This window comes from Nuphar pumila, chromosome 14, assembly GCF_984573655.1.
Source record: "Nuphar pumila chromosome 14, dmNupPumi1.hap1.1, whole genome shotgun sequence".
Lineage (NCBI taxonomy): Eukaryota > Viridiplantae > Streptophyta > Magnoliopsida > Nymphaeales > Nymphaeaceae > Nuphar > Nuphar pumila.
The window spans coordinates 14,283,473-14,311,354 of record NC_143262.1 but is presented as its reverse complement, the minus strand read 5'-3'; the positions used below and the strand labels follow the sequence as shown (position 1 = coordinate 14,311,354).

The following is a 27,882-nucleotide window of genomic DNA, read 5'->3' as shown; positions in this document are numbered from 1 at the left end:
GTTGGTTAATCTTGTATATTTTTCAGTTATTTCAATCATGTAATTAGTTTCTTAATATATTTCAACTTTTGTTGGTTAATCTCATATATTTTTCAGTTATGTAATCAGTTTTTAGTTACTTTTATATGTTAATCTTATATTTTTTAGAATAATCTTATACATTTTAACTTTTGTAAGTTAATCTCATATATTTTTTTTCAGTTATTTGAGTTATGTAATCAGTTTCTTAATATATTTTAACTTTTGTTGGTTAATCTCATATATTTTTCAGTTATGTAATCAGTTTTTAGTTACTTTTATATGTTAATCTCATATTTTTTAGAATAATCTCATATATTTTAACTTTTGTAGGTTAATCTCATATATTTTCCAGTTATGTAATCAGTTTTTTAGTTATTTTTATATGTTAATCTCATATTTTTTAGAATAATCTCATATATTTTAACTTTTGTTGGTTAATCTCATATATTTTCCAGTTATGTAATCATTTTTTAGTTCCTTTTATATGTTAATCTCATATTTTTTAGAATAATCTCATATATTTTAACTTTTGTAGGTTAATCTCATATATTTTTCAGTAATAAATTTCTTAGTATATTTTAACTTTTTTTAGTTAATCTCATATATTTTCCAATTATATAATCAATTTTTAGTTACTTTTATATGTTAATCTCATATTTTTTAGTACTTATTTGAGATTTTATATTTCTTATTGGTTGTTATTTCATCAATAAAGCATTTCTTTATTTATTTGTATTTTTAGGTATTTTTTATAATTTTTTTAAAGCTTTCAAAAAAAATTTGAGGCTTACACTTTACGTCTCACCTCGATTTTTGGTGGAGCGCCTCGCTACGCCTCAACGCTTTTCACAACACTGATGACAATCTTAATGAAGAAGTGTATATGGATGCTTCTCCAATAATGAAGACTCCTAAAGAAAAAGTATTTAGTCTCTAGAAAGCATTTTATGGACTAAACAAGCTCACAAGGCTTGGTATAACATATTTAACTCCGTAATGTTGAAAAATGGTTTCTTCTCATGTTTTACTGATATCACTTTATTTGTCAAAAAATCCAGCGCAGGAATAGTAATATTGCTTCTATATGTCAATGATATGATAATAATCAGAAGCAATTCTAAAGGAATTAAAAACATAAAGTCTATTTTAAAAGATAAATTTAAAATGTCTGACTTGGGATTTCTGACCTACTTTCTAGGAATTGAAGTTGCATATTCACATAAAGGTTTTTTTTTATCTCAAACTAAACTCGCTTCTGAGATTCTTGACAGGTCAGGTATTACAGATGACAAAATTTGTGAAACTACTGCTATAGTACGAACCAAAATGAAAATTGATGATGGAATTCTTCTCAAAGACCCCACTCCCTACAGACAGTTTGTAGGCTCCTTGATGTATTTGAGTATTACTAGACCAGATATTTCACATGCAGTTCATACTGCCAGCCAATTTCAACATGCACCAACATCCGTTCATATGAGTGCAATTCTACGGATCATCAGATATATAAAGGGATCGTTGAATAAGGGAGTATTTTTATCCTCTTCCTCTGAATTAAATTTAATAGCTTGTACTGACTCTGATTGGGGAGGTGATCCAAATAACCGTCACTCTACCACTAGCTTTTGTGTGTTTTTAGGAGACTCACTAATCTCATGGAGATGTAAGAAACAACAAAATGTATCGTTATCCTCTATCGAAGTTGAATATCGGGCCATGACAACTATTATCATGGAGATTGTATGGATTTATCAGCTACTAAAAGATATGGGCATTAATTGAGAAGGGTCCACCAAGCTATGTTGTGATAACAAGAGTTCAATTTATATTGTCAAAACACATCGAGATGGACTTCCACTATGTTCGAGAAGCATATCTAAAAGGAGTCATAGATCTTCCATATGTAACTTCAGAATATCAGCTGGCAGATTTCTTCATTAAATCGTTGCGCTCTCTGCGATTCAACTTCCTTCTTGGCAAACTTTCGGTCATTAGGCCTTAAGTTTGAGGGGGGGGGGGTTAAATTGTAACTCATAAGACAATGTATTTTCTATATATATTTTATATGTATAAAAGAAGATACATATATATATATATATCATATATATATATATATACCTGTATCTATCTACTTATATATAAAATATATATTTCTTTCTTGTATTAGTTGTAGGGTTATTTTAGTCATTTTTTCATTTTACGCATATTCATATTTTTGAATATGATTGTAATTCTTCCTTTTTTAATTTTTCTTATTCTTGTAATTTTTTTTCCTTTTTTTCTTTTCTATGTACTATTTCTGTACACAGTCAGTAGCTGACTGACTGACTATGTACACAGTGTACAACAGTGAGCCACTGACTGTTGTACACATTAAAAAAGAAGAGTCGTTGGGCTGATTCCCAACAGCTCTAATTAGAGCCGTTGGGAATAGCCCAACGACTCTTCAAGAGTCAATAGGCCTTATAAATAAGGGCTCTGGGCTCTGTGAGCCCACTGTAAAATATTATTAGAGTAAGGAGTTTTGCCTCCTTAAGCTTATAAACATTGTGCATTTATTGCACTTCTTTTCTTTTGTGGTGTAAAACATTTGAATGCTATTGTGTGTCTTGAGTATTTGAAGTATAAGTTACTTGAAAACTTGATTGTTTGCAAGGATTCTTCACATCCCTACCTAGGAGATCTTCTAGGAATAATAGACCTCCTCAAAAATTTGTGTCATGATTCTTTTTCTTCAAATTATAAAACTTGTCTAATGATGATCCATTCCTATCATGAGCCTTCCAATTTTAAAGAAAAGCAATATCCACGTTGGATTGATGTTATGAGACTTGAACTAGAAGCACTCAACAAAGCTAACACTTGGACCGTTGTAAGTCTACCTTTAGGAAAAAGGGCTATTGGATGTAGATGGGTCTATAAAGTCAAAACCAAGAGTGATGGGATATTAGAAAGATACAAAGCTAGGTTAGTTGCTAAAGGATACGCACAAGAATGTGGAATAGATTATAAGAAAACCTTTGCCCTAGTTGCTAAGATGACCAGTGTAAGAACCTTAATAGCTTTAACATCTATTAAACACTGGTCTATCTATCAATTAGATGATAAAAATGCATTTTTAAATGAGAATGTTTGTGAAGAAGTCTTTATGGATCCTTCATCGGGTCTTGAGATTAAAAAAAGAAAAACTCTTAAACTCAATAATCTCTTTATGGTCTCAAACAAGCTTCAAAGCTTGGTATGATCTTTTTAGTAAAGTTCTTCTTGATAATGGTTTTACCTCTTGTTATACTGATATTGCTCTATTTGTTAAGTCTGTGGGAGATTACATCACTATCTTATTATTATATGTTGATGACATGATCATCACTGGGAATGATAAAAAAGGCATTGAGCTTATTAAAAATATTCTTAAAAACAATTTTGATATGTCTGACCTTAGATTTCTTTAGTATTTTTTAGGGATCGAAGTTGCATATTCTCTTCGAAGGTATGTTCTATCTCAGACGAAGCTTGCATCAGACATTATTAATAAGTCTGGATTAACTGATAAAAAGAAACTGAAGACTCCAAAAGTAATCAACACTAAGATAAAAACCAATGATGGAACTCCTTTAGAAGATCCCCCTCCTTATCGTCAACTAATTGGATCACTAACATATTTGTCTATTACTAGGTCAGATATTGCTCATGTTATTTACAGTGCAAGCCAATTTCAAAATGCTTCTACTTCTATTCACATGACTGTCGTCATGAGAATTGTCAAATATTTAAAGGAAACTATAACCAAAGGACTATTCTTATCCTCTTCATCTCCTAATTTAATTGCTTATACTGATTCTGATTGGGGTGGTAACCCCAATGATCGTATTCGTACAACAGGTTACTGTGTTTTTCTTGAAAAATCATTAATCTCTTGAAGATATAAGAAACAACATAAGGTGTCTCTATCTTCCACGGAGGCTGAGTATAGGGCGATAGCCACTACTACCACTGAACTTGTTTGGTTGAGAAGTATGTTCAAAGATATAGGCGTCATTATCTTTACTCCTTCAAAGTTGTGTTGTGACACTAAGAGGTGCTATCTACATTGCTAACTATGTCACATGGGTGCTGGTGCGGGTGCGGGGATGCGGCACTTCCAAAAAACCCGGGTGCGGTAGCGGAAAAAATGTAAAAAAAAAATTATATATATATATAATTTTGAAGTTTTAACAATTTAATATTTAACATCATTCATCATGCATGCAGTATATCAACCTAAATATCAAATTATCAATCAAATAAGTAAAGAATTACATAAATCGACCTAAATATTAATCAAATAAGTAAAGCATAAAAGAACTAAATTACATACCAAAGTATATCCTGATGAAGTAATGGATGTTAATAATTTTCTTTTTCATCATCAAATGCATCATTAGAAGGAATATTGGGCTTAGCTAAATACATGTTTGTTATGTTGAAATCATGCTCTCCCTCGAAGTCACACTCTTCTGGGTTTACATCCTAAAATTTGGATGTTCCTTGTCTGCGTTACAAACCCAATTTGAAAATGTTAAATATAATATAAGTATATTTAAATGAAAAACTAAAAAATAATCAAATAACTAAGAGAGCAAATTAGTATATGTATTCATCATTGGTTCACGAAAGTAATCGAAGATTTGAATGAACATATACTAAATCCTTTGTACGCTTGCTGGTGAGTTTGTTTCTCTTCATGTTGTGGATTTGAGAATATGTGCTCCAGTTTCTTTCACAACAAGATGAACTAGCAGACTGCTATAGCAATTTTAATGCAATACGTTGAAGAAGAGGTGTTTCTGATCTAAATGTTGACCACCATGTGATAGGATCTATATTATCTTCTTCTCTCGCGAATAATGCCAGTCCATATAATCTCGAAGATGAAAATTTTTCAAACTCTTGTGTGACTTGATGTAAAAGATATGCTTCTGAAAAAGTCTTGTCATACACATATTTCTATGTCTTGATAGCTCTGGGTCTAAATTTGGAGGGATACGACCAATACCACCAGCCCGCCACTTATTTGCACAATATTTTAGATTAAGAGAATGTGTTATGCAATGCAAAGGAGTGTTGCTCTTATCTCATCTTCTGACTAAATTGAATGAATATGATTAAAAAAATCTGAATCATCCAATGTAGGATTTTTTTCTTCATGCTTGAAAACTATAGCTTGTATTTTTTCAATCATATTATCCCATATTTCATAAACTCTGTGAAGCATGGGTTCATCCTTATCAACTTTTCTTAACATTTCCCAAATAGGTTGAGTAAATTAAAGGAAGTATACCAATCTGTCCCAAAACTCATCATCAAAAATGAATTTTTTAATTTCTTGAGCCTTGATATCAGCATCAGCACGATAGAATGTCCAATTTTCATCGGTCACCATGTTAATCAAAGCATTCTTCACTCTTTTAATCCTCTTCATCATCATAATGATGGACGCAAAACGTGTTCCTTCAACAATTTCAAATCAGAATGCCTATTAAATATAGCATTAGTACGATGGTGGTTAACAACAAAATTCCTAATACTTTTGACATTTCTTTCTAAATCTTCAATCATATGCTTGTGAATTTTCGTCTTCTTTGGGGTTGTAGATGCTTTTTAGGGCTAGATTTAAGCTGTGTGCTACACAAGGAGTCCAAAAAATATGAGGGTAGTCACTCTCCAAACTCAACGCTGCACTTTTACAAACTGGAGCGTTGTCTATAATGATTTATACCATTTTTTGATCACCCACTTCTTTTATCACTTCTATAAACAATCCTTTCAAATACTCTGTATTTTTATATTCCTCAGATGCATCAACTGCTTTCAAGAATATTGGGCCACTAAGCGAATAAGCAATGAAATTGATTAATGGATACCTTTGAATATCTATCCATTCATCAGACACAATAGAAACTCTATTTTGCTCCCATGAATATTTTTTAATCTCCAGCAACCTCTCCACATTTGCCCTCTTCTGCAAGAAGTGTGATTCGTATTTTTTCTGAACTTGGAGGCACATAACTATTCAAATTACAATTTGCCAAGGATGTTACTAAATCCTTTCAATAAGGATTTTTAGCCGCATTAAATGGGAGTGAACCAGAATAAAAATACCTCCCAACTTTTCTATCCAATTCTTCTCTTCCATATGTATTGAATGCTGCTTGTATCGTTCCTCTACCTCCTACATTGACTTTTCTTTTTTTTTCAGCATATTCTTGGTGGCTTGCAAATGACACACTAACTGCACAAGAATCGGCCATTGCCTTTCTCTTCTTATATTCTTCTTGTATTTTCTTGTATTGTCTTCGCATTGCCTCATCAACTTTTCTGTAAGCTGAAATGCATGTCCTGGTATCTTCAACAAATGAGCCTTCACTCTTGTGTAATACCCAACAAAATGTCTTTCGCAGAGCTTGCATCGAAATCTCTTGTTTCCACCAACTCCTTTTCCAGTTTTTGCAAGTTTATCTACATGTACCCATAGTGGCCCCACATCATCAATCCCATTGCAACTATCAGCAAAACTAGCAGCAGAACTCACATGTTGGGATGAGGATGACGCAAGTCCTTTCCCTTTATCCGTTATTTTTATCCTGAAAAAACAAAAAAAAATACATTCAAATTTTCAAATCAATTATACTCGACCCCCTCCTCCTATTGAAAACACAGGGAGAAGGGGGGGCTCAGCCCCTCCCTTGCCGACCCAACAAGAGAGCAAGAGCGAGGGGGGCTCGGCCCCTCCCCTGCCGAAAACAGAGGGAGCAGGGGGGCTCAGCCCCTCCCCTGCCGATCCAACAAGAGAGCGAGAGGGGGGGCTCGGCCCTGTTAAAATATATGTAATTCATATATATATATGTATATGTTTATATACATATATATATATATATGTATTATCTAAAATACCCGATAGGGGTATTTTAGTCATTTCACAAGTACCCGATAGGGGTACTTGTTTCTTTTCTTTATTTTTTGTATATTCTTTTTTCTTTTTTTACTTTTTATTTTTTTATATTTTTGCCCACCTAAAAGGGGCCCCACCATGGAGTCGATGGGGCCCCTAACGGTCACATTTGTGATCGTTGGGGGCTCCCAACGACTCCATGGGAGCCCCTAGGTGGCTCTTCTTTTAAGGCCATAAGGCCACTCCTCCTCTCCTTCTTTTTGTGTATAAATAGGGGTGAATCCCTCTTGTATTTTTCACTCTTGAGAGCTCTCTCTCTTTTCAATAAGAGACATTTATATTTTTATGTTGTGTTGTCTCTTGTGGGTTTGGGTGTTAGCCCTTTTGTTTGTTCATTAGTGGATGTTGTAAGTGCTTAATGCACTCTTTGCTTTTCCGCATATTTCATTACATGGTATAGAGCCTTGTGTATGCTCTTCTTCTTAATATAGCTAGTTGTGTAGCTATTTTTTTCTTGTTGTATCTCTCTTCATTTATCCTCTTGTGAGTGATTAAAATGGAAGGAGAACAAAAGATTGATCTCTCCTTCAAGCTCAATGGCTCCAACTACATGATGTGGGCCGCCGTCATGGAGAACAACCTCAAAGGTAAAAAAACTTTGGGGATACGTTATGGGCACCATTCCGGAACAACTCCAACTAACTAAGATGGATGGTGATCAAGAAAAAGCTCTTGAAGGAAATGTCCGCATGAAGGCCATTGAAGATCACCAATCTAAAGTGGAAGATTGGGAAAGTAAGCATGCCAAGATTCTTGCTTGGTTCATGAACAATGTGGAGCTCAAGATTTGCGCCAACATTGCCAAGTTTCGGATGGCTAATGAAGCATGATTCTTTATGAAAGATATGTTTACTCAAAAAGACCTTGCTCGTCAATTCTTTCTTCAAGAAAAAATCCGGACTATCAAGCAAGGAAAAATGAGTGTAAGGGATTACTTTAGCACTCTTGGTCCCCTATGGGATGAACTATCTTTACTAGAACCAAAATGGGTTTCTAGTGTGGATGTGGAATTAAGGAGAGAACAAATGGAAAAAGAGCACTTTTTTTCAATTTTTACATGGGCTTAGGCTCGAATATGAACAAGTTAGATCTTCCCTCCTACATAGATCTAAGCCTCTTCCCTTGGAAGATGCCATAGCCGAAATATGCCAAGAAGAAACTCGTCTTGGCATGATTAAAGGAGGAGATGATGTCTTGGCCGTATCAAAACCCGACAACCATGTGAAAGCTTACAAACCTCCACATTTTGGAAGGCAAAATAATTATAATGGCAACTATAGAAAAAGCCATTTGCCATCATTGTCAAGAGCCGGGTCATATAAGACCTAATTGCCCTAAGTTGAATGAAGCACCTAAAAATAAGGTTGCTTCCGTTGAAGAAGCTACTCAAAAGAAAGAGGAAACTATCAAAGGAAAGGAATCTTTTTCTCTTGCTCAACTATCGAAAACACTACAAACTCTACTCAAGATACCATCAACCTCGGGTGCCGCCATAGCTTCCTCCTCTCCTCCAGGTATGTCTTCTTGGATCCTTGACTCTGGAGCTTCCTTTCATATGACCCCATTTGAAAATGAGCTTTTTCGATTTGTGTAATAATTATAAAAACTCCTATGTTTCAACTGCCGATGGTACATCTTTACAAGTAAAAAGTTTTGGAACTTTAAACTTTTCAAAAGATTTCTTTGTGCCAAACGTGAGAGTTGTACCTCAACTTAATTTAAATCTCCTCTCTGTTGCTCAAATATGTGATCATGGATGTAAAATCTCCTTCTCAACTAAGGATTGCTCTATACAGGATCTTCGGTCCGGGAAGCAGATTGGGCAAGGCCATAGGAGGGAAGATCTCTATTACATGAGCAACTTGAAACTCCCCACTAACTCTTTTTGTAACCATGTTCAGGATAAAAATATTGAAATTTGGCATCAAAGACTTGGACATCCAAGTTTCTTAAAAATGTACTCCTTTCCCTTTGGAAAGAAATTTTGTAACGAGAAACATTTTGTTTGCAAGAATTGTATTTTTGGCAAAATGAAATCTACTCCTTTTCCAAACCGAATTTTTGTGTCCAAAAGACCTTTTGAGTTAGTCCATCCAGACGTTTGGGGTCCTTCCCCGGTCATGTCTAAGGGAGGGTACTCCTATTACGTTACTTTCAATGATGACTACACTAGGTATGTATGGATCTACTTTCTCAATTTAAAATCCGAAGTCTTTGACTTCTTCAAAAAATTTCATATGATAGTTAAAAATCAATTTTCAAGTAATATCTCTACTCTTAGATCCGATTCGGGTGGAGAATATTTATCAAATGAATTTCAAAATTATTTAGAAGTAAATAAAATTTGTTATCAAAGATCGTGTCTTAGGACTCTCCAACAAAACGGCTTGGCCGAAAGAAAGCATAGACACATCATGGAAACCACTAGGACACTCCTTATTTCCAAAGAAATTCCAAAGAGTTTTTGGGCCGAAGCGGCCTTAACCTCAACTTACTTAATAATAGAATGATATCTTCATCCTTACAAAATACATCTCCATGTGAAAAACTATTTGAAAGAACTCCCGATTTCAATAGATTAAGAATTTTTGGATGTAAATGTTTTGTCCTTGCACATAAACAGGACAAATTATCTCCTAAAGCTATTGAATGTGTTTTCTTGGGATATGGAGAAAATCAAAAGGGTTTTAGATGTTTTGACTTGAAAAATAACAAACTCTATGTATCCAAAGATGTAACCTTTTTGGAAAATGAAAATGGTTTTGTGAAAACTAAAGATATTGACGAAAGTGAATATGCTTTTTTATTTGATCTTCTATCTCAAGAAGATGAGACTCCTCAAGAAGAGGAAATCTCTAATGAGTCTTTGAATGACCTAGAGGATATTCTTCTTGATAATGTTATAGATGAAAGTGATAGACCAATCCAAACCTATGTTAGGCGTGGTCAACAAACTCAAATGAGCGCCTTAGAAAAATACTCTCAAGGATCCAACATAGAAGAAACCTCTTTAAGGAGATCCAGTCGGATCTCCAATCCTCCTAATAGGTTTGTTTCCTATGAGTCCCTAACTCCAAGATATAGAGCGTGTTTAATTGCGTTGCACTCATTTCATGAACCTTCACACTATAATGAGGCAAAAAACATTCCCCAATGGGTTGAAGCCATGAACTTAGAGCTTAGTGCCCTTGAAAAAGCAAAAACTTGAGAAATAACTTCGTTACCCCCTGGAAAGAAATCAATTGGATGTAGATGGGTCTTCAAAATTAAAACTAAGAGTGATGGTTCATTAGAACGTTATAAAGCACGATTAGTAGCTAAAGGATATGCTCAAGAATATGGTATAGATTATGAAGAAACCTTCGCACCTGTTGCTAGAATGACTAGTGTTAGGACTCTTATTGCCATTGCGTCAGTGAAAAAATGGCCTATCTATCAACTAGATGTTAAGAATGCATTTCTAAATGGCGAATTAAATGAAGAAGTTTACATGGATCCCCCACCAGGAGTATGTATTGGTAAAAATAAAATTCTCAAACTTAAAAAGGCATTATATAGTTTAAAACAATCTCCAAAGGCTTGGCATGATAGATTTAGTAATATAATGACAAGTTTGAATTTTCGTTCATGTTATACTGACACTGCTTTGTTTGTGAAAAGTGCAGGGTCTTCAGTAGTTATTTTACTATTTTATGTTGATGATATGATTCAAGTGATGAGCAAGGAATTTATGATATTAAAAAAGTTTTAAAAGAACATTTTGACATGTCTGATCTTGGTTTCTTAAGATACTTTTTAGGGATTGAAGTGGCGTACTCTCCTCGAGGGTACATTCTCTCTTAAATGAAACTGGTTGCTGACATTTGTTCTAAATCTGGTATCTCCGATGATAAGAAGACAGAAACCCCTGAAGTCATCAATGCAAAGTTAAGGTTGGAAGATGGAACACCTCTCGAGGATCCTACTCCCTACCGGCAACTTGTTGGGTCTCTAACCTACTTATCCATTACTCGGCCAAACATAACTCATGCTGTCCACTCTGTCAGTCAGTTTCAACATGCACCTACAATCGTGCACATGAGTGCAGTCTTAAGGATCGTCAGATATATCGAAAACACCATAACTAAGGGAGTTTTTCTTTCCTCTTCCTCATCACTTGATTTAATTGCTTATACTGATGCTGATTGGGGAGGAAATCCCAATGACCGAGTCTCAACTACGAGATTTTGTGTTTTCTTAGGTGACTATGATTTCTTGGAGATGCAAGAAGCAACACAAAGTATCCTTGTCCTCAACGGAAGCGGAATATCGTGCTATGGCCACTACAACCATGAAACTTGTATGGTTAAGAAGTCTCCTCAGTGATATGGGCATTGTCATCTCTACTCCTTCGGAGATGTGTTATGACAACAAAAGTGCAATTTATATTGCAAGCAATCACACCTTCCATGAGCGTACTAAGCATATTGAGATGGACTGCCATTACGTACGTGATGAATACCTGAGAGGAACCATAACACTACCTTACGTCACATCTGAGTACCAGTTGGCGGACTTCTTCACAAAGGCCTTTGCTGCTCCTCGTTTTTTGTTTCTCCTTAACAAGCTTTCGGTTATATCCCCGTAAAGCTTGAGGGAGGGTGTTAAAATATATGTAATTCATATATATGTATATGTTTATATACATATATATTTATATGTACTATCTTTAGTCATTTCACAAGTACCCGATAAGGGTACTTGTTTCTTTTCTTTATTTTTTGTATATTCTTTTTTCTTTTTTTACTTTTTATTTTTTATATTTTTGCCCACCTAAAAGGGGCCCCACCATGGAGTCGATGGGGCCCCCAACGGTCACATTTGTGACCGTTGGGGGCTCCCAACGACTCCATGGGAGCCCCTAGGTGGCTCTTCTTTTAAGGCCATAAGGCCACTCCTCCTCTCCTTCTTTTTGTGTATAAATAGGGGTGAACCCTTCTTGTATTTTTCACTCTTGAGAGCTCTCTCTCTTTTCAATAAGAGACGTTTATATTTTTATGTTGTGTTGTCTCTTGTGGGTTTGGGTGTTAGCCCTTTTGTTTGTTCATTAGTGGATGTTGTAAGTGCTTAATGCACTCTTTGCTTTTCCGCATATTTCATTATAGGCCCCTCCCCTGAAATCAAAGGGAGTAGGGTGGGGAGCTCGGCCCCTCCCCTGCCAAAAACAGGGAGGGGCTCAGCCCCTTCCCTATCGAAAATAGAGGGAGCAGGGGGTGCTCAACCCCTCTCCTGTCGACCCAACAAGAGAGCGAGAGGGGGGGCTCGGCCCCTCCCCTGCCGAAAACAGAGGGAGCAGGGGGGGCTCAGCCCCTCCCCTGTCGACCCAATAAGAGAGCGAGAGTGGCTCGGCCCCCTCCTCTGCCGACCCAAAAAGAGAGCGAGAGGGGGGGCTCGGCCCCTCCCGTGCCGAAAATAGAGGGAGCAGGGGGGGCTCAGCCCCTCCCCTGCCTACCCAACAAGAGAGCGAGGGGGGGGGGGGGGGGGGTTGGCCCCTTCCCTGTCGACCCAACAAGAGAGCGAGAAGGGAAGGGGGTGCTCGGCCCCTCCCTTGCCGACCCAACAAGAGAGTGAGAGGGGGGGGGGGGGGGGGGGGGGCTCGGCCCCTCACCTGTTGAAAACAGAGGGAGCGAGAGGGGGGGCTCGACCCCTCCCCTGCTGACCCAACAAGAGAGTGAGAGGGTGCAGGGGGGGCTCGGCCCCTCCCCTGCCGACACAATAAGAGAGTGAGAGATGGTACGTACCTGCGAAAGGAGAGGAGAAGCCTGGGAGGTGGAGCTGGGGCGTCGGTAGGAGAGAGCTCGAGCTCAGGGGGAGAGGAGAGATTAGGGGCAAAAAATATTTTTTTGCCCTAATCCTCCTTTTCATCGGGGATTTTTTTTAACACCAAAAAGTGGACAAAAATGACCCTGGGTGCATTGACCGCACCCAGGGTCGTGTTGACCGCACCCGCGGGTGCGGCACCTGTTTTGCCGAGTCCCTGTGACTTAGATTGCTAACAACCACACATTCTATGAATGAACAAAGCATATAGAGATGGACTGTCAATATCTTCGAGATAAATTTTTATGGGGAACCATTCAACTACCTTATGTTACTTCAGAATATCAAGCTAGCGGACTTCTTCACCAAGGCCTTATAATCGCCTTGTTTCTACTTTCTCCTCAGCAAACTCTCGATGATCTAATCTTGTGTTTGAGGGAGGGTGTTATATATATATATATATATATATATATATATATATATATATATATATATATATATATATTGTACTACCCACTAGGGTTAAATTGGTCTTTTCACTTGTAAATACTCATATCCATTAGGGATATGCTTTTTTGTCTTTCTATTTATTTTTTGTATTTCTTTTTTATTCTTTCTTTTTTCCTTTTTAATATGGGGTTCATTGTAGAGTCGTTGGATCCCTCCAACGATCATAAATATGACCGTTGGATGGGCTCCCAACGACTCTATGGGGGCCTCCTTTTGATTCCTTTTTGTGTATAAATAAGGGGCCTTCCCCCACTTCCATGTAAGCTTGTTTAAGCTTTTCTCAATAAGAGATTATTTATTTTTCTAGAGGGCTCTCTCTCATATTGTGTGTGTTTGTCAATTGCCATTTTGTGGCCTATTGTATTTTTGCCCATTAGTGGCCTTTTGCTTGTATGCTTGTGCATCTCTTACTCACTTAGTGACATTACCTCTTTTCATTAGTGTTTCATTACAGCTTTCACCCTTCATGTAACATGCCACCATAAATGCTACACAGCTCCTTATTTATGTGGTAGTGATGCTTTCTGGTTGAAATTCTTATCTGTTTGATTTTAACAACTTCCATATATGTTTCAGTTGGTCTGCAGTGGTTCCTGCACTGATCCATCAGATGAGATTTCCCCCATTTATTCCTTGTGGGCTACATTCATAGGATTGTACATTGCCAATTATGTAGTGGAGAGGTCAACTGGGTGGGTGATGATTTTAATTCTTAGTTTGCTGCTTTCTGCTTGTTACATTTTATATATTTTTGGATGGAACAAAAACATTGTTTCCATGGAAGAAGACCATAGATGTGCTTCTTTCAGGCTGCATGCTATTCATTTCATATGGCTATATTACCAGATTTAAGGATTTCTATTTGTCTCAAGTTAATCTATTGCAAACTGGATTTTTGATTGATAGTTTTTTGTGCTTTATGTTGCCGGCTTTTAATCAAAATATTGTTCTGCTTTCTACCATCTTCATTTTCTTTTTTATTTTTATATTGTGGGTGCAATTGCAGCTGGGCATTATCTCATCCCGTGTCACTATCGGAGTATGAAAAGTTGAAGAAACAAATGAAACCTGATTTCTTGGATATGGTTCCTTGGTACTCTGGGTATGTCTGGGTTAATTATTTATGATTTTATTGTAAGCTAACTTTCCAAGGTCTTTACGATACCATGGCTTAATTTTATAGGACATCTACTGATCTATTCAAGACGGCTTTTGATCTCCTGGTATCTGTAACACTTTTTGTTGGACGTTTTGATATGCGTATGATGCAGGTACCTCCCTGTCTTGACCTTATATGCAACACATTGCGAAAATTTCATTTGTCAGCTATCTTCATTACTACATTCTGAAATTTCATTTTTCAGTTATCTTCTGCAGATATGTATATATGTAAATCTGTTTCAAATTTCATACGCATTTATTGTTTGCTGACTCACTTAACCAGGCCGCAATGAGCAAGGTCAATGACCAAAAAGAAGACCTTTTCTATGATCACTTCAGGGAAAAAGAAGACCTGTGGTTTGATTTCATGGCCGATACTGGGGATGGTGGTAATTCCTCATATGCTGTGGCTCGGCTACTTGCACAACCTTCAATTAAAATTAAAGGCGAGGGTTTTAAGCGTTTCCTACCACGTGGGGACTTGCTTCTTATTGGAGGTGATCTTGCGTAAGTTCACATTCTTCTTCAATCACTGACAAAGTGACAATTAAAAGATAGTTATGGAATCCAAAACCACACGCTCCAATGTTTATGTCTAACTTCTCATGTGGCTAAGTAAACCTTGTTATTTTCAACATTAGTCATGTGGATCACTAATCTTTGACATGCTGAGGTATATGTCAAAAACTTCTCACCTCATCAGCAAGGTGTCATGATAGCTGGTAAAATTAATATTAGTTGGTTTAATAACCAGTGTTCAAGGTGGATATAGCATTTCAGCTCTGTATGTGTTTAACATGGAGTGGAGAATTTTAAACATTTTTTGTATATCCTAAATTATGAACTGTTCCTATAAGAGGTATTAGTAAATTATTCGTCATTTGTTTAATTCTAGTTCTATTTTCATTGTGGTTGTTGTATTATGATGTCCCCGTTACATCTACTATTTTGTTTACTGTTCTGAAAAAATGTAAAATGGCTATCTGATGGAATAGCAATGTGAAATAATTAATAACCATGTGCCATTTTTATTATTTTGCTCCTTTTCTTTTTTAGGTAAGTGGATTTCAGAGATTGAGAATATATACTCGCCATTATTGATAAGCTGGCCCAGGTAATTGTTTCTTGGATGCATAAGCTCATCTGCAGAAATCCCAATGTACCATCTGTTATAGATAATGCACATGAAACATGTAATAGTATTATAGTAGAGTATGTCATAATTTTCATGATTGCATTGTGTCCATAATTTACAAGTGCATGCATACAGAAAATAATGAGAAAAAATAGCTATGTGGATATATCCAGACCTACAGACAATATAATGCATTACCAACTAGTCTATTCAAAAGCAAATTGACATTGCTATGTCATGATCAATGTGTGAGCGTGCATGTAATATATTGTAACTGGTCCAGACTCCATCCTGACTAAGTTGGGGATGGATTGGATTTTATTGCATGTTTTGTGTCAAGCCATACAAATGTGATGTCTATAGTTTATTTAATGGAAAACATTTATTAGACTAGGTATTTATTATGTTTAGACAGGTTTTCAAAGAAATCTGAAAATAACAGTTTGATTGCGCTGGAGCTTTAGAATAAGAGAATTCTTCTCGTTTTTTGTTAAAAAAATTGCCAAAGCATGTTATAGTATGAAGCAAAACACATGCAAGTATGACTTTTTGAACTGGTCCACTAGCAACTTGGTTGTGACAGACCAATCTCTCTCTCTCTCTCTCTCTCTCTCTCTCTCCTGTGTGTGTGTGGGGGGGGGATATATATGTATGTATGACTGTGTGTATGTAATTCTAATACCAAAATTTTTAAGATAAGGTGATCCTTTTTCCATATGTATTTTTAACAGATGTAATCCTTCTAGAACATGTGCTTTCTGTGTAGGTACCCAAATCCATCTTCTTTTACATACGAGAGACGCTTCTTTTGCCCATTTGAGTATGCTTTGCAATCTCCACATTGGTATAAGCCTGAGCACGTAGCTGTGAACAAACCAGAGATTCCTTGTGGCTTATCGGATCTGAAGCAATATGATGGCCCTCAGTGCTTTATTATCCCTGGAAACCATGGTTTGCTACTCTTTATTGCTCACACTAGTGCTAGTGAGAAATCTTTTGTTGTAATTGTGGTTTAATGAGGACTTTCATTTTCTCCATAAATATTTAGAAGATTTCTAAGTTATATGTTTTCCCTTTATGTTAACTAGTTCTTTCTTATCTGTAGTTTACAGCCTAGTCATCGTTTTCATTGAAATGTTAAAGTTAGCTTTTGTCTGACAGATTGGTTCGATGGACTGCATACTTTTATGAGGTATATATGCCACAAAAGCTGGCTAGGTGGGTGGTTTCTACCACAGAGAAAGAGTTATTTTGCACTGCAACTTCCTAAAGGATGGTGGATCTTTGGCCTCGATCAAGCTCTCCATTGCGATATTGATGTGTACCAGTTCAAGTTTTTTGCAGAATTGATAAAAAAGGAGGTTTGCCACATAAATTTTCCATATGTGTATTTTGATTGCATTTTGCATTTTCTGTGAAATTTTTAAAGGGTTGACACCTATGTTGCAAAGACAGGGACATGTACACATATGTGATTTGCATATAAGGCATGAGTTCATCAATCTTCAAAAAAGTTAGGACATGAGAACACATATGTGTATATATATATATGTCAGTGATTGAAATTATGTATTAATAAAATAAGTCATAGAGGGAGAGAGAGGGTATATTAGTGGCATTTTGAATTATAGTTTTAAAATCTTCATTTCCAAGACTGGAAAGTCATGTGAAAGGCATGTGCAAACCTTTCTCACACACTCTCTCTCTCTCTCTCTCAATTTTCTAAGACACAGTTGACTATGTCTATGTGGACAACCCATGTGGACCATGCTTGACATGCTGTTGGCTGTGTCTGAGCCATGTCAGATCATATGCGGTGTCCAACATTGTGTTGGGTCATGTTGTTCATGTCTCCATGACATAGCTTAGCACGTATATCCCTTTTTGACATGGCATAAAATTGGATGTGCATCATGTGCTATGGCACTTCATGTTCATAGTAAAACCTATGTCATACATGGTCAACACTGTGGCCCCCAAACTTCATTATTTTCTTAATGGTTTTTATATTTTATTTAGTACTCATGTTTTCTTGTTTTTTACCATTTCTCCTTGTCTATACGATTTTTTTCATAACATGGATATGTTATTTACTGTTCACTAATGAAGTAATGATAATGGCCTAGAATTGTCGTTCAAGAATTTGAACTTAAGATGGTGTTTTATTCTTTTTTATTTTAGATTCAGAATTTTGAATATGTACACGCGCAGACACGTGTATATGTGTATGTGTAAAATGTACAGGCATGTCCCTATGCCCTGGTGTTAACAAAATTTCCATGTTGTCCGTGCGTCCCTGTTTTTACCCATATTCTTGTCAGTGTTTATGTGACAGGCTGAAGCCAAGGACATTTTTACCAAGTTATACCTAATGTTAAGTATAAAGGTGGGTTTACATCACATAAATTTGCAGCCTTTTGTGAACATTTCAAGCTAGGGAGTGCTGCAATAAATGATGTCTAACAATGTCTCTAGCAGAACAAGTTCATGCACCAATAAAGTGTGAATTGGATTTGCTATAATGATTGGAGGAGAAGGATTCATGTGGAAGACCCAGAATGATTTTCTTTGTTGGTTCATATCGCCGACCCCAATTGTTTTGGGATGAAGGCGTAGTTGTTGTTGTTGTTGTAGCATTTCATCTTGGGAGCCATATGAATCTATGTTTTTTGGGCACTTGTATGCTTATCAAATACTTGTGGAGGGTGCCCGATTCCTCGAATTCTTGAGAAACGGGATGCGTCTTTTGCTTTGTAGTTATAGAAGTGCCATGTGGTGACTTTTGTTATCAGAATGTAAATTGAATTTTAGTTTCTAAACCATATGAACGCGTCCTTCAGATACCTTGTCCACTATATCCCATCAGCAAATGTTTAATGACAATTATTTCCATAATAATCACTCTTTTCCAAAACATGAATAAAGAAGATGGTTAAACTTGAAATTATCTCAGAAGATGTATCAGGTCACCAGGATGTGGTAGCTCTAGTAAAATAACATGAATAGGTTTTGCTTCTCTTGAACTGGTCTGGCTTCAATTCACATGCCTTAGCATGTTCAAGACCTCTCAGCACTGACCTGCATGACATTGAGAGTCTCAATATTCAATCCAAATTTCTGATGTGTGGTTCATGTTGTACATTGGCATTCAACATTAGCTGATCAATTGAAGGGGCTCCTACGTAAATCACTCAGACTTTGAAAGATGTTTTGACTTGTAATGAAGGTTTATTTATAGTTTTATACCTTTTAAAGATGGCACGTCAGAAATTCAAGCAAGGAAAGTATCACAGGTTGATAAATAAACTGAATGAGCAGATATCATCAGGTATTGATGCCAACAATAGTATATGTTATTTCACCCATTAAGTTTTGAAGTAGATGTTGAAAAGAATGCTACTGTTGCCTTTCCTTCAAAACACTGTAAGCTACAATAGATCATGGAAACCTTTTTACCTTTGGTCTTTGCTGCTTTTATTGTGACTTGCTTCTTGTTATAGTCATCAAGCTGTGATTACATTTTTTGACAGATAAAGCTCACAGCAAGAGCACATAATGAATGTATCAAAGTTTGGCTAATCTGTATATGCTAAGTCACACGGACTCGGCTAGGGAGGTGCTGCACCCGAGTCGACACGCCCCGACATGGGTGCGGCTTTGGATTCGGCCTGGACTCGGTCAATGCCGAGTCAGACTCAGTCAACGAGTCGAGGCTGAGTCCGTCTACATTTTGGACTCGGTCAACTTTGACCGAGTCCAAAAATGTCCATTTGTCCCTAAAAAATTGATTTTTTTTTATATTTTTTATTTAAAAAAAATATAAAAAGAGTCACAGTGCACAGTGGACTGTGCTGCAGTCACAGACTGTGTTGTGTCTATGCACTTTTTAAAAAAATAATATATATATATATATATATATATATATATATATATATATATATATATATATATATATATATATATATATATATATATATATATATATAGCCGAGTCCCCGTGTCCAAAAATTTTAAAATTGCGCCGCACCCGTGTCGCACCCGCACCCATGTGACATAGTGTATATGTAATATGTTTTGGAATTGATAAAGATAGAGTTGGTTGGGGTTGGGGTCCATGATGTGAGTGAGACACCAGACCCCGGAAATAATGCTAAATTGCTAACCATGGTAGAAAGCAGGAACCTTATGTAAGGTCAGAAGTGTAGGTTTTCTCTCTAATACTACCATCTGTCTGAAAGAGCGGAACAATAAGAAAAAGAAATTGAGTTAGAAAGCCGTATGATAGGTGGTAGCTATCTTGTACAGTTTGGGGGGTAATTGTTGTACTCTATTGCGGGGTGGGGCAGGGTTGAATATTTGGATTTATCGAAGAGGGAATCGGAAGTAGCATTCCAACAATGTCAAGTCATGGACCTGTTCCTTCAGCCCTTTTTCTATGTGTTTGTGTTCTATATGGCCAACATAAGACTCGACTTGTTAGATATTACGGGGGTTTCAATGTGCACCATGCCGAATATCCCTACCATTTCCTTATCTTCCGCTTTGACCAATATGAGTTCACCTGGTACTAGCAGCTTTATCGGGGAATTTCCCATCTTAGTAGGAGCTTTCCAAAGAAATAGCTTAGTAGCCACATTAGCAGCTATGTCACATAGGTGCGGGTGCGGATGCGGCGATGTGGCACTTTAAAAAAACTTGGGTGCGGGGGTGGTATATATGTATATATATAATTTTTAACAGTTTTAAGTTAACACTAATGAAATAAAAAAAATTATCATATAATCAATTCATCATGCATAAATTCATGCAATAAATCAAATTAATAATCTATAATTGTTATTCCTCATCAATAAAAAATAACACCACACTGGTGCAGAGGTGCATATATATATATATATATATATATATATATATATGGATGCATGTATGCCTGTATGTGTGTGCAATGTATTTATATATATAATATAAATAAAACTGGAATTCGTTAGGGTTAACTGAATCTACTTTTGGATAGAAATGAACCTCAGTGTGGTTGACTTCACCTGACACAAAGGAAGCCATGTCCAAATGTTGCACCCGCATGGGTGCGGGTGTGACGCAGGTGCGGTGCCCTGTTAGAAGAGTCTGTGTTACATAGATTATCAGCAATTGGGATGTGCCAATGCCATTCTTCTTAAAGGTGCTCTTAAAAGTTAAAAGTATAAGAGCTCAAGTTATTTTTAAGCATGTAATGGTTTCTTTGGAAGCAATATTGATATCTCGATGCCATTCTCTTTGTTTGATTAATCTAGCCTATTGCATGATTGAAATTTTTGTTGTACAGTGGTTTTAATAAAAAAAGATGATCAATTTATATGAAATATACCCATTTGATTTGAATTTGCTTGCAGGTTGGGAAGAATGATTCTGTGATTGTTATCACACATGAACCAAATTGGATCCTTGATTGGTACTGGAGTGAGACCAATGGCAAGAATGTGTCTCACTTAATATGTGACTATTTGAAGGGAAGATGTAAGCTACGAATGGCTGGGGACTTACACCACTACATGAGGCATTCTTTTGTTCCAGGTGATAACCCAGTGAACATTCAACATTTGCTTGTCAATGGTTGTGGTGGTGCTTTTTTGCATCCCACCCATGTATTTTCAAATTTCAACAAATATTGTGGGGCCACCTACGAGAGCAAGGCTGCTTATCCTTCTTATGAAGATTCAAGTAGGGTAAGTATTTTATTTTGGTTTAACATCATCAAACTGTTGCAAGTGCTTTAAAATTGTTTATTTTCTCTTATCTGGACCATAGTCACAAATATCGGTTTCGGCTATATCTCGGCAAGGCAATTTCTTGCAATAATATAGGTTTAGTTGATAAATCTCAGAAAAAACTTGGTGTTTTAAGTTTTTAATATAAAAATAGTAGAAATAAGTAAGAAAAATAACATGTTTAGATAATAAAATACACATATATTAAAAGAAATAAGTAAAACATATGAAAGGAAGAAGGAAAATGTTAAGATATACATATATGTGTATATATATGTATATACATGTATATGTATATATGTGTTTATTGTTAACTGAAATACCCATTAGGGGTATTTCGGTCTTTTCTCTGTAATAGGTGTCAGCCCATTAGGGGTTGACATTTCTGCATTTTATTTCATGTATTTATTTTTATCTTTTTCTTTTTTTACCTTTTTGTCTTTTTCAGATTTGATGGGACAACTCTATATAACTGTTGGAGCTGCCCCAACAGCTATATTTATGACTGTTGAGTGCAGCCCCAATAGCCATATTGAGCTGCACCCCATTGGCTCCATTGTATTATAAATTGGCCTCTTGTGGCCTTGTATTCCTAACTCATTCTTGAGTGCTTTTATGCAATAACAAGTTTGTAGACCCTTGTGTGGGTGGTTTCGTGATTCAATCAAGTATTTTTACTTGATTAAAAGTGTGTTATTGCATGTGTATTGGATTTAATCCACTTCATTACATGGTATCAGAGCTTTGGTGGTCCAAAGGAAAGTTTTTTGAAGAAAGTTCGTGACAATATCAAGAGGAGAATCGTACGCTTAGGGGATATAACAAATCGAGGATTGTTGCATCGGGAAGCATGTCATCTCTCAAATAAGTGCTCGTATTTCACTCTTTTTTCTTTCTTCTTCGTTCTATACCCTTTCTCTTAGCCTTATAAGGAAATGGAGAATGAAAGAGAGGTAATGGTCTCCATTCCCGTACGCCTAAACGATACAAACTATGTGATGTGGGCATCCATAGTTAAACACAAAATATGGGAAAATGGATTATGGGGTTTGGTGGACGGTACTGAAAGAGAACTCAAGCTCATTCTTACGAAAAATGAGAATGAGAAAGATGTTGCTCTTCAAGGAGAGGAAATGGGTAAAGCCGTTTCCGATTACGAGAAAAAATGGAAAGAGTGGAGGATGGGCCACTACAAAATAATTGGATGGTTCATCAATAGCGTGGACATCCACAAATGTTCTAGCTTAGCGAAATTTGATTTCGCTAGTGATGCATGAAAATATCTTTAAGACATGTATAGTCTTAAAGATATTACATACATATGCAATGTCCAACACAAGGTGAGAGTCATGACCCAAGGAGAAATGAGTATTAGAGAATATTACAATGCACTTTCTCTCCTTTGGGATGAATTGGCTCTTCTTGAGCCAAAATAACATTGTCCTCAAGATGTAGAACTCCGTGAAAATCAAATTAAAATGGAGCATTTCTACCAATTTGTGAATGAGCTTAGGCCCGAATTTGAGAGAACTAAATCGGCTCTCCTTCATAGAGGAGGTGTGCCATCCATGGTCGAAACTCATGAAGAATTGACTATGGAAGAAAATAGATTGAAGAAGCCATCCACTTCAAAGGATGAAGAAACCGTGTTTGCTATGTCAAAGCTCGGTAATCATACTAGGAGTTATAAACCTCCTCACTTTGTGAAAAATGAGAATGGGAGAAATCCTAACAACTATGAGCGGAATGACAAAAAAGGTGGCAAAATCATATGCTATCATTGTTATGAACCGGGACACATCAAGCCGTTTTGTTCAAAAAGAAAGAAAAAAGATTACCGAGATGATAAGAGAGTTGCTTCGGTGGAAAGGAATGATGTTGACACCTCCAAATGCATTGGCTCCCTATCTTTAGCTCAATTAATGGAGGCGCTACAACCAATGTTAAAAACTCCATCTTCTTCCTTTTCGGGGGTGGCCGTATCCACAAGTGGTGACCCTGGTAAGATTTCTTGGATCTTGGACTCCGGTGCCTTTTTTCATATGACTCCAAATGAGTCAATATTATCTGAATGTCATTCTAACTCAAATGATTCTTATGTTTCAACCGCCGACGGAACATCCTTAAAAATCTAAAGTCTTGGAATCTTTCAAAAACAACCAAACTTTCACATACCAAATATTAGGATTGTGCTAAAATTAAATTTGAACCTTTTATCAGTTTCACAAATTACGGATCATGGTTGTAAAGTTTTATTTTCTTCTAATGATTGTTTAATATAGGATCTCCAGTCCGGGAAACTGATTGAGCAAGGCCATAGAAGATGAGATCTCTATGTAATGGGGCAATGTTGAGTTATCAAAACAATTTTTTTGTAATTTTGTGAAAAAGAAAGATATAGAAAATTGGCACAAAAGACTAGGACATCCTAGTGTGACCAAATTACACTTGTTTCCATTTCTTACTTATTATAAAGAAAAGAATTTGGTTTGTAAAGATTGCATTCTTGGCAAAATAAAAGCTTTATCCTTTGGGCAAAGACAATTTATATTCAAAAATCCATTTGAGTTAGTACATTCGGATGTATGGGGACCGACTCCAGTTATATCCTAAGGCGGGGTATCTTACTATGTTATATTTGTAGATGATTATAGTAGACATTCTTGGATCTTTTTTCTTAAGCAAAAGTCAGAAGTACTTGATTGTTTTAAAAGATTTTTCTATTACGTAAAGACTCAATTCAAAACCAATATTCAAATTTTTAGATCCGATTCTTGGGGGGGAATTTGTATCAAAAGAATTTAAAAATTTTCTTGATTCAAATGACATCATTCATAAAAAAACTTGCCCTTACACTACTCAACAAAATGGACTAGTAGAAAAAAGCATAGACATATTGTTGAGACCACTAGAAATCTTCTTATATAAAAAAATGTTCCAAAATGTTTTGGGCCGAAGCTGCTCTTACGACAGTCTATTTGATAAATAGAATGCCCTCAAAAGCTATTGAAAATATATCCCCTATTGAAAAATTGTTTAAAATCGCCCCCCCCCCATTATAAAAGATTGAGTCTTTGGATGTAAGTGTTTTGTTCTTACCTATAAGAACGATAAACTTTCCCCAAAAGCAATCCCTTGTGTTTTTTTGGGCTATGCTGAAAATCAAAAGGGATATAGATGTTATGACAAGGAAAGGGACATTATATGTTTCACGAAATGTTACATTTCTTGAAAATGAAGATGGTTTTAGCAAGGAAAAAACCCAAGAAAACTATGATTATTCATTTCTTTTTTATCTCATCAATGAACATGAAGGGTATGAAAATCTTCATAATGAGCATGAAAGTGAACATGAAGACTCTGACTCTCATTATTCAAGTGAAAATATAGACAACAATCTTAACAATATTGACCCATCCCATAGTAACATACAAACATATACTAGGCGGACCGAAGGGCACCCACCATGTGCTTTAGAAAGATATTCTCAAAATCAAGATATTGATTCTGCTAGTATTAGAAAATCGGTAAGAATTTCAAAAGCCCCTAGTAGATTTGTATCCTATGATTCATTTGAACCAAGATATCGAGCATGCTTAATGGCCATACACTCATATTTTGAACCATCATCCTACTATGAAGCTAAAAATCATCAAGAATGGATTAAAGCCCTGAATGATGAATAAAAAGCATTAGAAAAGACAAAAACATGGAAAATTCAAACATTACCTAAAGAAAGAAAAACTATAAGATGTAAATGGGTTTACAAAATAAAAACTAAATGGAATGGGACATTGGAAAGATATAAAGCTAGACTAGTAGCTAAGGGATACAATCAAGAATATGAAATTGACTATGATGAGACCTTTGCCCCAGTTGCTCGAATGACGACTGTCAGAACTCTCATCTCTATAGCATCAATCCAAAAATGGCCAACTTTTCAAATGGATGTGAAAAATTCCTTTTTAAATGGTAATCTGGATGAGAAGGTCTACATAGATCCTCTACCAGGTTTGAATTTAGCACATGGGAAAACTCTTCGTCTACGAAAAGCCTTGTATGGGTTAAAACAAGCTCCCAAGCTTGGTATGATAGATTTAGTAATCTGATGCCTCAAGTGCATTTTAAATCTTGTTTTACTGACACTGCATTGTTTGTTAAGTCTTCTAATGCAGGGATGGTTATACTGCTGCTTTACGTAGATGTTATGATAATTACAGGAGGTGATAAGCAGAGAGTAAACCATATCAAAGATGTACTTAAAAACAACTTTGATATGACAAATCTTGGCTTTTTACGGTATTTCCTTGGAATTGAAGTAACTTACTCATCTCGTAGTTATTTTTTGTCACAGACAAAGTATGCTGCAAAGATCATAGAGAGATCAGGACTCTCAGATGAAAAACGGGTTGACACTCCAGAGGTCATAAATGCAAAAATGAAGGATGATGGAGAACCTCTGCAAAATCTAACCCCATACAGACAAATGATTGGAGCTTTGTCCTATCTTTCTATTACTCGTCCTGATATCTCATGTTATTCATTCTGCTAGTCAATTTCAGCATGCTCCCCACTACAGTACATATGAGTGTTGTAATGAGAATTATTAGATATATTAAGAATTCTATAAGTCATGGATTGTTTTTATCATCTTCCTTATTAAAAGTCATTGCATACTCAGATTTTGACTGGGGAGGGGATGTGAATGATAGACGCTCAACTACTGGTTTGTGTATTTTTGTAGGTGACTCCCTAATCTCCTGGCGATATAAGAAGCAACAGAAGGTGTTGTTAAAACCCCTACAAAATCGAGAAAGGAAAAGGAGAGAGAGAGAGAGAGAGAGAGAGAGAGAGAGAGAGAGAGAGAGAGAATTTCCTTTTCTCTGTCGGGAATCGGCAACCACTATTCTTTCTTAGTGGCTGCACTAAACATCATTAAGTTAAATAGGTTTTACAAGACTTTTACATAGACAAAACTGCCCTCTGTTAGTAATGTGTATTACATTATATACCCGTGAACCATATGGATCCTCTACTAGATCCATATCCGATCCGATCCGATCCATGTTCTAATACCCTCCCTCAAGTTGTGCATGGGAGTGAACCATGTGCAACTTGTTCTTTAGATACCAAAAACAGTTACTTGTGAGACCTTTTGTGAACATATCAACAACTTGGTCTTCTGAAGACACATAAATCGGTTCAATCTCTTTGTCTGCTACCTTTTGTCTGATGAAATGCTGGTCAATCTCAATATGCTTGGTCCGACTGTGATGGATGGGATTGAATGCAATTTGTATAGCACTTCTATTATCACACATGAGAGTTGAACTTGAGATACTCTCTCTCATCTCTGTAAGTAGATGTCTAATCCAGGTCACTTCTGCTGTGGTAGCTGCCACAAATCTATATTATGCCTCTGTGCTAGATCTTGCCACAACTTTCTGTTTTCTACTACTCCATGAGATAAGATTGCTTCCAATGAAAACACAGTATCCTGAAACAGACCTCCTCTCATCTGGGTCCCCTGCCCAGTCTGCATCAGTATAGGCCAATATGTCATGTTTCGGTGCTATCCATGAAGATTGTACATAAGTGAGTCCATCACCTATCGTGCCTTTTAGATAGCGAAGAATACGTTTGACGACATCCATGTGACCAGTCTTCGGTTCATGCATGAATTGAGATACTTGATTTACATAATATACAATGTTTGGTCTAGTAAAAGTAAGGTACTGTAACATGCCCACTAAACTGCGATACTTGCTTGCATCAAGATATAACTCACCATCACATATACTGAGTTTTTGATTGACAACACTGGGTGTAGGCACAGGTTTGCAATCTGTCATTCTTGCTTTGGCCAGAAGATCAAGAGTATATTTGTGTTGAGTCAATGACATTTTTTCATCCTGTCTGTCAACTTCTACACCAAGAAAATATCTCAGTTCTCCAAGATCTTTCATCTTGAATCACATACTTAGTAAAGCTTTAATTCGTTGAATATGGTCCGGAGCATTACCAATGATCACTATATCATCAACATATATAAGTAAGAAAAGGTTTCATCCCTGTATATGAATAAAGAATGATCTAGTTGAGAACGAATGAAACCGTGGTTCTGAATCTCTAAGGAGAAGCTTTCAAACCATGACCTGGAGGCTTGCTTTAAACCATACAGTGCTCTGGTCAATTTACATACATATTCTTTTGGGTCTCCCTCTGCATAACCTTGAGGTTGCTCCATGTAGACCTCTTCTTTTAAATTCCCATGAAGGAATGCATTCTTAACATCAAGCTATCTAAGGGTCCACCCATGTTCAATGGCCAGGCCAAGGATAATACGAATAGTTCTCATCTTCACCACTGAGCTGAAAGTCTCATCATAATCTTGACCGTATTCTTGAGTGAATCCTTTGGCAACAAGATGTGCCTTGTATCGTTCAATGCTACCGTCTGGTTTATACTTAATCTTATACACCCATTTCGAGCCAACAACA

At 36.4% G+C, this 27,882-nt stretch overlaps 1 protein-coding gene across 1 annotated transcript in view; it reads left to right on the top strand.

Moving 5' to 3' along the window:
- Positions 1-27,882, top strand: part of LOC149816459 (uncharacterized) — a 96,615-nt gene that overhangs the window by 52,176 nt on the left and 16,557 nt on the right. Inside the window, exons 5-12 of the mRNA XM_089987780.1 lie at positions 13,898-14,013; positions 14,328-14,423; positions 14,505-14,592; positions 14,766-14,979; positions 15,539-15,596; positions 16,384-16,601; positions 16,779-16,978; positions 21,008-21,340. Coding sequence (XP_089843906.1) covers positions 13,898-14,013; positions 14,328-14,423; positions 14,505-14,592; positions 14,766-14,979; positions 15,539-15,596; positions 16,384-16,601; positions 16,779-16,978; positions 21,008-21,340 — 1,323 coding nt within the window. The remainder of the gene's footprint in view (positions 1-13,897; positions 14,014-14,327; positions 14,424-14,504; positions 14,593-14,765; positions 14,980-15,538; positions 15,597-16,383; positions 16,602-16,778; positions 16,979-21,007; positions 21,341-27,882) is intronic.